This window comes from Balaenoptera ricei, chromosome 2 (assembly GCF_028023285.1).
Source record: "Balaenoptera ricei isolate mBalRic1 chromosome 2, mBalRic1.hap2, whole genome shotgun sequence".
Taxonomy (NCBI): domain Eukaryota; kingdom Metazoa; phylum Chordata; class Mammalia; order Artiodactyla; family Balaenopteridae; genus Balaenoptera; species Balaenoptera ricei.
The window spans coordinates 177208154-177224112 of record NC_082640.1 but is presented as its reverse complement, the minus strand read 5'-3'; the positions used below and the strand labels follow the sequence as shown (position 1 = coordinate 177224112).

The following is a 15959-nucleotide window of genomic DNA, read 5'->3' as shown; positions in this document are numbered from 1 at the left end:
GACCTAAATAGACATTTCTCCAAAGAAGACATACAGATGGCCACGAAGCACATGAAAAGATGCTCAACATCACTAATTATTAGAGAAATGCAAATCAAAACTACAATGAGGTATCACCTCACTCCTGTTAGAATGGGCATCATCAGAAAATCTACAAACAACAAATGCTGGAGAGGGTGTGGTGAAAAGGGAACCCTCTTGCACTGTTGGTGGGAATGTAAATTGATACAGCCACTATGGAGAACAATATGGAGGTTCCTTAAAAAACTAAAAATAGAATTACCATATGACCCAGCAATCCCACTACTGGGCATATACCCAGAGAAAACCGTAATTCAAAAAGACACATGCACCCGAATGTTCATTGCAGCACTATTTACAATAGCCAGGTCATGGAAGCAACCTAAATGCCCATCAACAGACGAATGGATAAAGAAGATGTGGTACATATATACAATGGAATATTACTCAGCCATAAAAAGGAACGAAATTGAGTCATTTGTTGAGACGTGGATGGATCTAGAGACTGTCATACAGAGTGAAGTAAGTCAGAAAGAGAAAAACAAATATCGTCTATTAATGCATGTATGCGGAACCTAGAAAAATGGTACAGATGAGCCAGTTTGCAGGGCAGAAGTTGAGACACAGATGTAGAGAATGGACATATGGACACCAAGGGGGGAAAACTGCGGTGAGGTGGGGATGGTGGTGTGCTGAATTGGGCGATTGGGATTGACATGTATACACTGATGTGTATAAAACTGATGCCTAATAAGAACCTGCAGTATAAAAAAACAAACAACTAATACTAAACTTTCATTGGGTTATTTGTATGGAAACATGTTAATATAAATGTTTCAGACATTACATGAAATTTCTAAAAATCTTATATTTGTATTTGTATGGAAATATGTATGGAAATATGTTAATATAAATGTTTCAGACATTACATGAAATTTCTAAAAATCATATTTGTATTTGTATGGAAATATGTATGGAAATATGTTAATATAAATGTTTCAGACATTACATGAAATTTCTAAAAATCTTATATTTGTACTTGTATGGAAATATGTATGGAAATATGTTAATATAAATGTTTCAGACATTACATGAAATTTCTAAAAATCTTAGATGTTCTGGTATAATGTTATAAGTAATAATCCTAGTTATTACTTTAAAATGTATATCTCAGAAATAACTAATTTTCTTGTCAACTGCATTATTATGAACTGTCATCAAATCTTTAACCGTGGTCATTTTTAAGTCTTTTGTCATTTACAGACAGTTCTGGGTGTACTCTGGTGATTTTGCAAATATGTTCCTATAAAAGGGTTTCATCTTCAAGAAATACATGGAAAAGACTCTGACAAGTACAGGTTTCTGGTAACGGACTGTACTGCTGAACTGAATGAATAAGCATTTTCAGAACTCTAATGAAAAACTGATGAACTCATAAAAGTGCTAACAAAAGATCAAGATGAAAAAAAAAAATTAATTACATGGGACTGAGTGAACTGATGAGGATGAGTATAATTTTTGTGACTTTCTGTCTGAATTTAAAAAAAAAAAAAAAAAAAATTCCACAAGGACTCAGAGGCAAAGAATATACAAATCAATTTTCACTGCAAAGTAAAGGAGCTGTTACAGTGGAGGATTACTGGACTGAATGTCAATACTATGACATAGTATGAGTGTGTTTCATGTTTGGTAATTGCAATCATTGTTGCTTTTGTTGTGGTCATCCATGTACAATGCTTGGTGTCAGTCGATTTATCTCTTGTAAAAATAAAATACAGTGTGTGTGTGTGTGAAAAAAAAAAAAAAAAAAAAAGAAATATACTTTAAATATAAAGACACAAATAGGTTAAAAGGCTAGAAAAAGATATACCATACTAACACTAGTCAAAAGAAAGCTGGACTGCCTTTATTATTACCAAAGAATATTATCGAGGATAAAGAGAACCATTTCATAATTTCAATTCATTAAGAAGATATAACAATGCTAAACTTTTATGCATCTAATAAGAGTTTCATAATATGTGAAACAAAAACTGGTAGACCTGAAAAGATAAATTAGGGAGATATTTCAATACCCTTTTCAATAACTGACAGACTAAGTGGATAGAAAAAGAAGGAAGGACATGAAAAAATTGAACAATACTATCAACAAGCTTGTATCAACTGACATAGGAAACTATATTCAACAACAGCAGAAGACATATTCTTTTCTAGTACACACAGCATTTACCAAGATAGACAATATCCTAAACAAGACTCAATAAATTTAAAATGAGTCAAATTATACAAAGTATTGATATTTTCTCTGACCATAACGGGATTGGATTAAAAATCCATAACAGAAAATCTCTAGAAAAGCCTCAAATATTTGGAAACTAAATTATTGCCTCTAAATAAGGAATGGGTCAAAAAGGAAAGCAAAAGGGAAGATAGAAAGTATTCTGAACTGAATGAAAATGAGAACACAACTACCAAATTGTAGGAGGCTGCTAAACCAGTGCTTAGATGGAAATCTATAGCACTAATCACTTATGTTATAAAAGAAAAAAATCTCAAATCAGTGAATTCCACTTCCACCTTAAGAAACAAGAAAAAGAAGAGCAAATTAAATTGAAAGTCAACAGAAGAAAGAAAATAATAAAGAACAGAAATCAGTGAAACAAAAACTGCAGAAAAAATCTGAAAACCAACCAAAAGCTGGTTATTGTTGTCATTGTTTTAAATCAAAAGCTCACTAAAATTGATAAACCTTTAACCAGATTGATCAGAAAAATAAAAGTGAGATCACAAATCACCATTATCAGGAATGAAAGAGGTGGCATAACTACTGATCCTACAAATATTAAAAGTATAATAAGGGAATATTATCAGTAACTTCATGCCAATAACATCAACTATTCTGATGAAATGGACAAAGTCTTTGAAAGACACACTGTCAAAGATCACTCAAGAATAAGCAGATAACTTAAATAACCCTATATCTATTAAAGAAATTGAATCTGTAGTTTAACACCCTCCTGCAAAGAAAATTCCAAGCCCAAGCAGTTCCACTGGTGAATTTGACCAAATATTTAAGGAGAAAAAAAAATACCAAACATATACAAACTTTTCCAGAAATGGAAAAGAAAGGAATACTTCCTGACTTACTCTATAAGGCCATCATTACCCTGATACCAAAACCAAATATAGTTATTACAAGAAAAGAAAATTACAGTCCAATATCCCTCATAAACACTGATGCAAAAAAATTATTTTAAAGTGTTAGCAAATAGAATTCAGCAATACATAAAAGAATAATACTTCAAGACCAAGTGGTTTGTCCCAGGAATATAAGGTTGGTTTAACATTCAAAAATCAATCCATGAAACTCACTGTTAATAGTCAAAAAAGAAAAATCAAATGACCATCTCAATAAATGTAGAAAAAGCATTTGACAAATCCTACATCTATTCCTGACAAAAATTCTTAGCAGACTAGGAATAGAAGAGACCCTTACTCAATCTGACAAAGGGTATCTATGAAAAACTAACAGCTAACATTTATATTTAATGAATGCTTTCTTCCTAAGATCAGGAACAAGACAAGGTTTCCAACTCTCATGACTTCTATTCAACTTGTATTAGAGGATCTAGCCAGAGCAATGAGATAAGAAAAAGAAATTAAAAGTATAAAAATTCAAAAGAAAGAAAGAAAACTGCTTCTACTTGCACATGACATTATTGTCTACAGAGAAAATCTGATGAAAGCTACAAGAAAGCTACTAGAACTAATAAATGAGTTTAACAGATTGCAGGGTATAAAGGCATAAATCAGTTATATTTCTAAATACTAACAATAAAATACCAAAAATTTAAATGTAAAAAACCATGTTATTTATAATACTATAAAATTACTATATACTTAGGGATAAATTTGACAAAATATTCTAGTCCTGTATATGGAAAACTATAAATATTGCTGAGAAAAATTAATGAAGACATAAATAAATAGAGTGATATACTCTGTTCATAGATTGGAAGACTCGATATTGTTAATATCTCAATTCTCCTTAAAGTGATGTATACATCAGTGCAACCCACATTCCCAGCAGGCTTTTCGTAGTAATTGACAAGTTGATTTTAAAACGTATCTAGAATGCAACGGACCTAAAATAGCCAAAACAACTTTGAAATAGGTGTAGAAATTTAGAGGAGTAACACTACATGATTTCAAGGCATATTAGAAAGCTATAGTAACCTAGACAGCGTGGTACAAAGGTAGACAAACAGATCAATAGAAATGAATTGAGTATCCATTAATAGAACCATACATGAATGGTCAATTGATTTTTGACAAAAGTGCAAAAGCAATTCAATGGATAGAATTTTTAACAAATAATCCTAGAATAATTGGATAGCCACACACATAAAAAGTACCTCAATCCATACCACACACATCCACAAAAGTTAACTCAAAATGGATCATAGATATCAACTAACACCTAGAAGAAAACATATATAATACCTAGAAGAAAACACAAAGAAAACTCTTTGTGATCTTGGATTAGGCAAAGATTTTCTTAAATACAACATCAAAAGCATGATTCATAAAAGAAAAATTTGATAAATGGTATTTCATCAAAATTAAGACTTTCTGCTCTTCACAAGTCACTGTGAAAACAATGAGAAGACAAACACAGAAAAAAAATCTTTGCAAATGACATATCTGATAAAGGACTTGTATCTGAAAATTCAATAATAAGAAAAAAAACCAATTTGATTTTTAAAATGGGCAAATAATTTTAATAGACATTTTACCATGCAGATATATGGATAGCAAATAAGCACATGAAAAGATGTGTATCATTTGTCAACAAGAAAATGCAATTTTGCAGTACACAGTTCTTAGAACGACTAAAACTAAAGATTAACTACATTAAGTATTGATGAAGATGTGTAGACACTGGAATGCATACTGCTGGTGTGAATGTAACAGGGTACAATCACTTTGGAAAATTTCCAAAGTTTGCCAATTTCTTTAAAAGTTATACACATATCACACAGCCTAGCAATTCCACTCCTTGGTATTTATCCAACACACATGAAAGCCTATAGCTACACAAAGACTTGTGTATGTATATTCATAACAGCTTTATTTGTAATAGCCTCAAACTTTTGGAAACAGCTCAGATGTCCATTAATTGATGAATGGATAAATGAAATGTGTTATATCCATATAATAGATACTACTCAGAAATAAAATAATCTACTGATACATGTAACATGGATTAATGGTAATATAATTATTCTGAGTGAAGGAAGGCAGAAAAAAAGCATAACTACTGTATGAATCTATTTATATGAAATTCTAGAAAATGCAAACTAAGCTATTATGACAGAAAGCAGATCAGTAGGTGCCTGGGGATGAAGAAGTGGGGTACAGGAAGCGGTGGAATAGAGACTAACAAGTGTGTATGAGAAAACTTTAGCTGGGGAGGACATTCACTATCTTGACTGTGGGGATGGATGGTTTCATGGGTATAATATGTGTGATGTGAAGATATCAAATTGTACATTTTACATATGTAAAGTTTACTGTGTATAAATTATACTTCAATAAAGCTGTAAAAAACAAAATCAGGTATGATCACCCAAGTGTCAGTCATGTAGTTTCTCTCATAGTGTTGACATCTGCTATTGACTGTCAAGCTAGATAAGCTATATCTATCCCATTTGATCCAACTACCTTGCAGTTTTCTGGTAACAGTCAAGTTTTCCCTAAAAATGTGCTGCTTTTCTTCAGCACTGTGTGAGTTAACTTTACAAATGTCCTTTATTGAAGAGAGTCAAACCAAGGAGTGAAATAGGAAGATATAAGGTTCTAAACTGATGCACTCTGTGGGGGGGGAGAGGGGAGGGGGGTGGTGATGGTGGCTGGGATAATGGAATAAAGACTTGGAAGGCAAAGAAGGAAGTGGTACAAGAAGAGGAAGGACAAAGAATCAGTGAAACAGAGAGGTGGAATGATAGGAAGGAAAGGAAAAAGAATGGAAATAAAAAGAGAAAGTGAGTGAGCAACCACCTTTTCCTTTGTTCTTTTATCTTTTTATCACACTAGGATGTTTCTGATGTCCCTGGATAGATAACAAATACATGAATTACTTTCACACACTGTACAGTGATTTAGAATAGTAATATTAGAAACTAAATTAATTTATCTTAGAGAAAAGTATCAGCTACCAAGTCAAACAATGACAGAGTATTTTCCTTGGTTTTCTGGATATCTTGCAAGGTGAGGCTCCACCAAACAATTTCTATGACTCTAGGGTCATTTCCAGATCAATGTTTCTGGTAATATTTTAATTACTTATGTTGCATGCCATCATGGTGCGACATATTGAACCCAGCTAGAGTTGGTCACAGTGGTGGAGCAAGAGCAAAAATTATACTATAACTATTTGGTGAAGGCTTGTTATGTCAGCCCGATTCCTCCAGCCCCATCTTTGAATGTGAAAATTAAATCAGTTTTATTTTCCTCTTCAGAAGGTACATTCAAAATAAATCCACATTTGTTTTTAGAAGTAAGATACGGTCTATAGAAATCATAAGATTTTCCTACCTTGACAAAAATTGTTGAATTGCATTCTTGCAATGCCTCCATTAAACTAATCACATGGAGACACACCATTTCTACCATCTGAAACAACAAACAGGAAAATCAATTCCACTCAAGGTGATACGGAAACAGTCTGCAGCCACATGCCCTGTGCCCATGAGGACATTCTGCACAACAGCCAGAGGGGACCAGAGGTATTTATTCCTCTCTAAAACTTCAACCAGAAACTGAATTTTATAAGCTGCAGAGGTTTCGCAGTTGCCATGCCTTCCTCATTTAACTTGGGGCTGCCAATGAATTCAGGTATCAATCTCACTAATCTGCACCACACTGCGATTCACACCAGAGGATAAACGGTTTCTGCTTCCTTCATTTCCAACTGCAGAGCTCTTGGGTTTGGGTCTTTTCTCCATCTTGATCGATCCTTTCTCCAGTTTCTTCACTTGGAGCGGCTGTTTCATTTACTGCACCATCTGTGTTTGAGGCTTTATTCTCCGTGGAACAAGGCAGTCATATTTACGACAGTTTGAAAATACCATAGAAATGATATCCCTCATCAGAAATCCCTATGGCTAGATTTTAAACACTCCAGGGGGGATTTTACCAGACTGGCTTATGTGACTTAACAAAATTTTCAGAATTTAAAATTAATTCAAATTCATTAAATGTAACACCATTTGTACAAGATTCACCAGTAACAAATTCATTTCCAACATTTGAATATTAAGAGAGGTTTGGAGGAGAGGTATTAATGGTATCAAAAAACTAGCGACAATAGAAGGAAACTCTGAATCTCTAGTTTAAATTTAAGGTCCCAGTTTCATCATCCGTAAAAGAGCAGAATAGAATACTTGACCTCCAAGTGCTTCTTCAGTCCCAGACTCTATGATCTAATAAATGTAATTATCTATGCGGTGGTCAGAACTGTTGGTGCACCCTAAAGTTTTCACATAAATTTCCTTTAAGTTGAATTAAAACACCTCTCTCCATACAGAACTGCCTTATAATATCTGCTTCTCTAAAGAAAAGAAAGTGCTTCCCTAAAGGAAAAATATAATCCCCTTTCCAATTATAACAAAAAGAAAATGTTTCTTAGACTAATATTCAATCAGTCAAAACCATTCCAGAATGCATTTGTGGACAGAGCATTGTTGGGTTTCTGGGCACATTGGAATCATCATTATGGTGTTCTTCCAGGCCCCTTGCCCTTCACAGATAAGAATTCTACTGATGAAGCCCCCATAACCAAGACACTGGATGCTGCTTTCCCAGCTGAGAATCTTCCACCAAAGTAGCAAACTAAACCAAAGGACTCCCTTGTAAATTCCTTCCATACACCCTCCAATCTTGACTCCACAGGACTAAGCTAAGCTTGTTCAATGAAGTGGGCTCATGCTATCCATACCTCAGATATTTTCCAACAAGGTGAGCCATCCACATTAAAATGGAACTGGATTTGAAGATTGAGGAGCCTAGGTCCTCAGAGGGCAACTCAAAATGGTGAGACTCTTTTCAGGTTTGGGCCCTAAGTAGAATTAACACGTACAGTCAATCTGCTCTTAAACACCACAAAGAGATGACTTAACTGGCTATGGTTTTTCCAAATTGCCTTAGAATCCAAAAATAATATAAATCTCCCTCCTCACTCTCTGACTTTATAGCACAAGACAACTCTTAAAGGTAGAAGTTTCACATAAATTTCCTTTGGCACTAGGCAGAGAAAACAAAAACGGTTTTTACTGAATTTATTTGTCTGCATTGTTTTTCATCAAAATTATTATGCAGGTAGAACATCCAGGTTATAACGTAAAAATTCACCAATCCATTTATGTACTGTTACAACTGAGGTCTCTAAAGAAACATGTAATGTGAGGGCTGAGAGTGGTTTTTGAGATTCTGTCCAAGAGGGGAAACTCATTTGTGAACTCACCACTTTGTTATGGGCCATCAGTTGAAGGATGCTGGGTGTCACCCTACTCCAAAATTCTAGTGCTGTCAGTATCGCCGTGAAGCTGAATTCATTCTGACTTTGAACATTTGTAGCTACAGCACTTTGTTCGCAATATACGGTCCAGAGCTGAGCAAAGATAAATGCATGGAAAAGAGAACACATGTGCAACACGGAGGTCTGAAAAGGAAGAAAACAGGGAACCGTTACATTCTAGTGGGCTGTGGTGCTCCAAGGAGCCCTCCCTGCACGGCTTCAGCTTTCCAAGGAGCACAGCCAAAGTACATGTAATTCAAGTGATCCGAGGCTGGAGGAGTTGTTTCCAAGTTACAAACTCATGATTCATCACCTCCAAACAATCTGCTCTTCACTCAGTCAGTGGAAGTGCGCTTAGAGACCAAGCATCTTTTCAGAGAGAAGGCACCTTAGTTTGCAGAATAAATCTACCCACCCCTTTGCCCTTTAATGAAAGTGATGTTCCTATCCCTACACTAGATTAGGAAGAACAATTATTCTACCATTTTAGGGTGTTTGCTCATCTGTAACATGGGGATAACAGTCCCCTCCTCAAAGAGTTGTAGTTAGGAGTAAATGAGGTGATATACATGAACGCACTGCCCAGCACTTAATAATTATACTACTACTAGTAGTGACAGCAGTAGCAGCAGCAGCAAAGATAGTATTCCTAACTAGTAGTACTGATAGTATTCCTAACTAGTAGTGAGTACTGATAGTATTCCTGACTAGTATAAGTGCTGATAGTATTCCTAACTTGTATAAGTATTGATAGTATTCCTAACTAGTAGTAAGTACTGATAGTATTCCTAACTAGTAATGAGTACTGATTGAGTAAGCACCTATAATGTCCCAGACACTGTGGTAAAGATTTTTTATAGATCACCTCCATAATTCTCAAACCATTTCATCTATTTTACAGATGAAAACCTGGAGCTCAGAGAGGTTAAGTAACTTTTTCAATGTCACAGAATTATAAAGTACCATCATTAGGAATCAAACACAGATTGGGTTGAAATATTAGGAACTGACTGCCTAATTCCTTTTGCAAACATCGTTCAGGTCATTTGGATGGGTGCTCTATTTGATTTCAGAATAAATTTATTGCAGGTCAGCTTGCCCTGGCCTAAATCCCAGCTGTTCCCAAACCCACCGTGACCTCCTAGAATCTGCCTAAGCTCTGTGAAGGGACCTTGGCTCCTCATAACTGATTAGTACCAGTGTGTCTAGTTTGCTTGTATAGGCTCATGACTGATGCTTGCCTTGGATTGACTTTATTCTCTTAAGCACATCATCTGTCTCTACAATTTATAAGTTCCTCTGTGTAAGTGATTCCAACATATACTTTAGTGAGTTCCCAACTGGTCTTATTTTCATTTTGTATCTTCATATATCTCTAGAGATTTAAGTTGAAAGGCAGTGCATAAAAAATTAGAGTGTAAATTTTCCTCCTCTTCATATTTGGTTCTAAAAACCGATCACAGAATTTTTATTATATTTCTATTCTTGCATTGCTCTTCATTATTTTGAGACAGAAATGCCTAGGAAGCTAACTCTTGCTTGCCTCCATAATTTATCTTCATAAAAGTAAACCGAAAAACAATTGAAGGGGAAGAAAAGATAGGCTGGGAATTTGAACAACTTTAAATAAGGCATTAGCACAAAGTTGCTTTCCTAGCATCCACAGGAGGGCAAGTGATAAGATGCATTTTCTTCTCAGAAGAAACATAATTGGCTGATAAGGGTTTCCATTAGCAATTTTGATGCATATGGTTTTAATCTTGCAGAAATCACTTACCTTTGATTGCTCTGGAAATCCAATCAGGATAACAATAAGATGGTCTGCAATATGGGAACCTGCATCCAGAGGTATTGGCAGGCAGGGAAAGGAGGCATTTGGACACACTGCATTATGAGTGAGGGAACCCAGAAGCAGCCAGGACAGCAGCCGGATGTGAGAGACACACTCAATGAATTCTTTTGGTCTATTAGGGAGGAAGGAAGTGTTAGAGATGTTTTCGTGTTTTCGGTTTCGCTGGGTGCTTAACAAACGCTTACTGATGGAGGGGTTTAAAAGTGTGGTCTTGTAGGCAGTTACATGAAGTAAAACACCAAAGAAACAAAGTGAGAACAAAATGATAAATCTGTTTTTCTTGTTTTGCACTCTAATCCTGGATCTTAGCTTCTTGAGCAAAGAGCAGCCTTTGGCGACACAGGATTAAACATCATTCTTCCACAAACCTGGCTGCCATTCTGACTAGCTTCTCTTTCTAAACTCTTTCCTTTCTTCTCATTAGAAAGTTCTCGGATATCCCCACCAGAAGGGAAGGAATAGAAGAGGAGATAAAATACACAGCCACCCACATTCCTGTTCTCCAGTAATTTTCTCCCCCTGCCCCCCTTACACCCCACTCCAAACCTTTCCTCTAGCCGGGAAGCTGCCCATGCAAGATGGCAGGTCAAGCCTGCTCCAAGGTCCCAAGTAAACTAGCCCACGGGCACCTCTCTCTTCTCAGCCTCCCTTACGGGCAGGGTCAGGGGCTCACACCTCCTTGAACTCTATTTCATCTCTGATGTAGATTCTGTTCAAGCTATAATCTAAGCTCCCTGAAGGCAGAAGCTATGTTAAGTGCACAAATAAATACCTATCAATTTACTTAACTAGTGGAAATTAAGAGTTAAAGTGATAGTTCTAAGCTCCAAGTTTCCATCATCCATCAGGATGACGGAGGTCTTTGTAGGAAGGCAACTTTTGTCAGCATGTCATGAAGTACTCGTGTTCAAAAAGGCTGCCGGGTCAGCAAATAAGTATGGAAATTGGTCTCAATTCCCATCTCCCTAACCAATCATATTCTATTCTCATAGATCTTCAATGCATTCAGTAGCTCTTACTGAGCCCCAGGACACTCAGGGGCGTTTCCTGCCTCATGGCCCGAATAATAAGGGTCTTACCCTTGTTGCATTGCAGAAGGGGGATGATAGAGCCAAGGCAGATAGCGAATCACAGCTTTGTTATCTCTGTGGTTGCCCCGTGAGATTTCCATGGCTGCAATCTGAGCCAGCCCAACTTTGAGATGGCCACCAAAGGTATCTTCATGCAGAGGCTGGGAACATGTCTTCATGTGGCTCTACAAAATCAAGTGGTATTTTGTGACTTTGGCAGAGTAACTGGGGATGTTCCAGGGCACTCTTTAAGAAGATCAGGTTGTCATTTCCACACCTTCTATCACCACGCCCAAGCATACAACCCATTTAAACTTCTTCAGGGGCTTCCCATTGTTCTTAGGATAAAGGGGAAAAAAATTCCTTAGCATGGCCTAAACAACCTGGAATGATCTAGATACTGCAGATTTCTGCATCTTACCCCTTCATCCTTGTGGTCCAGCTACACTGGCTCTCCATGTTCCCTTCCATCACTGGCCTTTGCTTATGTTGTTCTCTCTGCCTGAAATACTGTTTCTGCCTCTCTTCGCCTAATTAACCCTATTCATTGTTCAGATTTTAGCTCAACTGTCACCCCCTCCAGGAAGCCTTCCCTGACCTACTCTAGGAGCCTTCCTAACCTCCCTGGTAGGTCATATCACCCTATTAGAAGCTCTCATGCTGCTCTCTACCTCTTCTTCATAGCAGTTGTGAAAGTCACAATTTCACTTTAGCTTGTATGAAATTTTCATTAAAATTGGCCATCGCTGCCAGACTATAAATGAGGGCAGCCACTGTGTCTGTTTTTGCTGATCATCACATCCTTAAATGCCTAGAACAGTGTCAGGCATGTTATTGGTGCTCAATACATACTAGTTGAATTAATTCAGAAAAATTTCGTTGCTCAGTGTGGCTTAGTGGAAAGAGCACTGAACTGGGAGTTGAGACCTAGGTTCTAGACCCAGTTCTGTCCTAACAGTCACACGGCCTTAGCTAAGCCACTTGCCACTTGACCTTTCTGATCTGTTTCCTAATATGTAAAATCAGAGGGTTGGATTATGTCTACAGTCCCTAACCTTTTGGTCATCATGGATCCTTCTTATTATTTTTCTCTGTATTTTGGAAGTGGCTATAAAATTATTTAGGTAATATTGTTTCCTCTTCAGACATCAAAGTGGTTTCAGCATGAGCGACCAGATTCAGCAATCAGTAACGCGTGCGTGAGCAAACGCTAGGGGAGCTTACTCAGAAATGACTGGATTTGGATATTGTGAGAAATCATCAATTTAAATTTTGATTCTACTCTCCACAGAGTATTTGCAAGTCTATCCCTATCCCAAGAAACACTTGGATCATCTGAGCAGAGTCTGGAAACTGAGTTGGGTGCTGAAGGGACCGTAGCTTTAGCTGATGAACTTCTGGGACGACTAGATCCTATTTATCAAAAAGCCACATTTAGTGCTGGGCTGCAATCTGGCTGCTCATCGGGCCATGTCTGGCTCCTCTTCCGCTCTTTGTCCGGGGCCTTCCTCAAATCTCTCGGACTATCAATCTTTTAGCTCCCTAGTCTTCTCGCGGCAGGGAAGTTGACTTGCATCAGCAATTCATTCCACCCTGCAAAGCAATCAACATCCTCAACAACCTCACTGGGATTTTATCCATATGCAAATTAAATGTTGTTCTGTCTTTAATTATCTTCTGGAAGGAGATAGCTTTAATGCAGATAAAAACCATAAACAACTTATGTTTGCATAATGTATACACATTTCATACAAACCAAAGTTTACAAAAGTGTCTTCACATGCATTGTTTCACACCAAATCTTGGAACGGGCAGCAAAGGTAGGTTGATTTAGGTGGGTTTATTAGACTTCCTTTGCTAATGAGGAAACTGAGGCTCAGGGTAGTTAAATGGGTGGCACAGTGAAAAGAGAATGGATTGGGGGTCACTACAGTCTTAGGTCACCCCTGTCTCCACCACTTAGCAGTAGCGTGATCTTGAGCAAATGACTGCACCACCTTAGGCCTCAGTGTCTACATTGGTAAAATGGGAATATTTTACAATAGGGGTGTTGCGAGAATTGAATAAATGGCAAAAGTAAAGGTATGCACAGAACTGGAGCCGCCATGGAAATATCCTTTCCTTTCTTCACTCCCTCTTCACAGAGGCGGAACTCGGTTCTTCAGAATCCTAGGACGTGGGCTCATTCAACAGTGCCACCACGGCCTCTCCAGGTAATGATACATTTCCATCCAGTCTGCTTAATTCCCTAAAAATGCCTCTCCGCCTCGCTGACCTGAGGGATGAGGGGACGCAGGCCCTCTTACCTTCAGTTTGGTCAGCATGTGCATGTCTGCCATGAAGTCCAGCACGTCGCTGATGTACTGTCGCACGCACTCCATCGCCGCCGTCCCGCACTGAAACGCACAGGACACGGAGGGGCGCGCGCTCTGAGTCACGGCCTGCGCTTTTGCCCTGACTGCAATGATTGTCTCGCTCTGGTTTCACGCTGTTTACTAATGAGTTGTTTCATTTTCTGGATTTCTGACTCACTTCGTTACTCTCAGCCATAACCTGTGATTGTCAGCCCCAACTTTGGACAAAAATTAATAAAAAGGTTTGTGGTGGAGAGCAAAGAAATGGGATGGCCTAGGGAAGGCAGGGTTTACAGGCTTTTTTCCACTGGGTCATTGAACTGATTTTGTTTGCTTGTTTTTAAACTGGGTGGTATATAAAGATTTAGCCTATGTAAAAGTCATTAGTATCAGTCTTCATGACATGAATCACCCCAAAACAACAGTAACACTTTATCCCTCCAGGGAGTCTTAGACACACAAAAATATGTACCACCAAATTCTACCACCATAGTCTTAGATGTCTTTATCTATCAAAAAAAAAAAAAAAGACATAAACAAATATCATGTTTGTTGAAAGAGTCAAAAATTCTTATATTCAAGCACTTACAACTTCTTAGACATAGTAGGTACACTATTAAATAGAAAAATTTATCATTGTTGAATTCTTGCTAGGGATAATTAAAGAAACAAAATGGTCATCTTCCCCCCATACTAGCAGTGTGTTTGAGAAGTTTTAAAGGAAAAAAAAGCATACTTGTGTTTCAGGTTATTAAATGGAATAAACCTGCTCTCTCAGGGCAATGCAGTGAATTTAGGATTATAAACAAAGAAAAGGAAAATGGACAGACAGGTTGCTACATCAAAGCTGTATGAGAGAACCCATACATAAGACTGGATATAATGTGGATCAAAAGCAGGCCCTCTTTGAAGCCATCTGAATACTATGCTAAGGCCTTTCTTAGCTTTCTTTAGGAAAATCTGGAACATTATATACTTAACTAGCTCACTCAGTGGCTCTCATTTTCCCATATTCATGTAAATCTGCACAGCACTGAACTATATCACCTTCTATCTCTTCTAGAATGTTACGCCTGTCAGTTCCTCTGACAGGATAACAAACAGTAAAATAAGGTCATTGGCAGTTCTGTCAAGAGTGTTTTCCAAGCATTTCATATGTTTTAAGGTTTTCTTCTTTTAATTTAAATCAAGTGAAGGAATTATAAAAGGTTATTGAGCTCCTGCTTTGGGAATATTAGTCCCTTAGTGCAAGAAAGGATTTCCCCCCCAGTTTATTCCATTTTCTCTGACCTTTCACATGTCATGCAAATAAGAGCATATACTCTGCTCCTGAATTTCTTGAAAGGGATTTGTTTCTTTCATAGGCAATACTTTATACCATTTCAACTAGGCAAATGTCACAGAAAATAATTACTTGGAGCATTATTCAATATTTGTCTTTTACCTTTGAATTTCAAAAAATGAGAGGAAAGAATTTACTATTACCAGTTACTTTTGCTCTAGAGACAGTAACTACATCTAATAAAAGCCTTAAAATACACTTTCTAGTCAGGATAACTTCAGTGAGCCATCTACACTTATAAAACAAAGCATATAATTTCCAATCGCCCCCCTTTTTTCTTTTACTTTGCAAAACATAAGTATAACCTTAGTGTGTTATTTTAAAAAACCAAAAAACATAAAGAGTCTAGCTCAACTTGTTGCAAAAGACTTATGTTTATTTCAGTGGGAAAAACTGATGATAAAGGAGTTGAAAACATACTCTAATCTCAAAAACATGAATTGAAGTGAGCCATATTCAATTCTTTCTCAAAACTTGTATCTGATTTTAAAGTTACATTTCTTACATTATAAAGATAACACGTGTTTGATGTAGAAACCTTGAAAAACATAAATTAATAAAAAGAAAAATCACCATAATCCTAATTCCTGCTCTCCAACTCTGAGACAGCCACTGTTAATATTTCCAAATATTTTTAATGCATATAATACACACACATATATAATTTTTTATAAGATTGAGATAATTTTTTTCCAACCTGCTTTTTAATTAAATTCATCATAAGCATTTTCCAATTAATTAA

At 36.8% G+C, this 15959-nt stretch overlaps 1 protein-coding gene across 3 annotated transcripts in view; it reads right to left on the bottom strand.

The window, feature by feature from the left end:
- UNC79 (unc-79 homolog, NALCN channel complex subunit) overlaps positions 1-15959 on the bottom strand; it is a 209582-nt gene that overhangs the window by 12652 nt on the left and 180971 nt on the right. For all 3 annotated transcript variants that reach the window (XM_059915826.1, XM_059915827.1, XM_059915828.1), the window contains 5 exons: positions 13828-13917; positions 11531-11706; positions 10377-10563; positions 8546-8743; positions 6619-6696 (listed from right to left, as the gene is read on the bottom strand). In XM_059915826.1, the coding sequence (XP_059771809.1) occupies positions 6619-6696; positions 8546-8743; positions 10377-10563; positions 11531-11706; positions 13828-13917 (729 nt within the window). The remainder of the gene's footprint in view (positions 1-6618; positions 6697-8545; positions 8744-10376; positions 10564-11530; positions 11707-13827; positions 13918-15959) is intronic.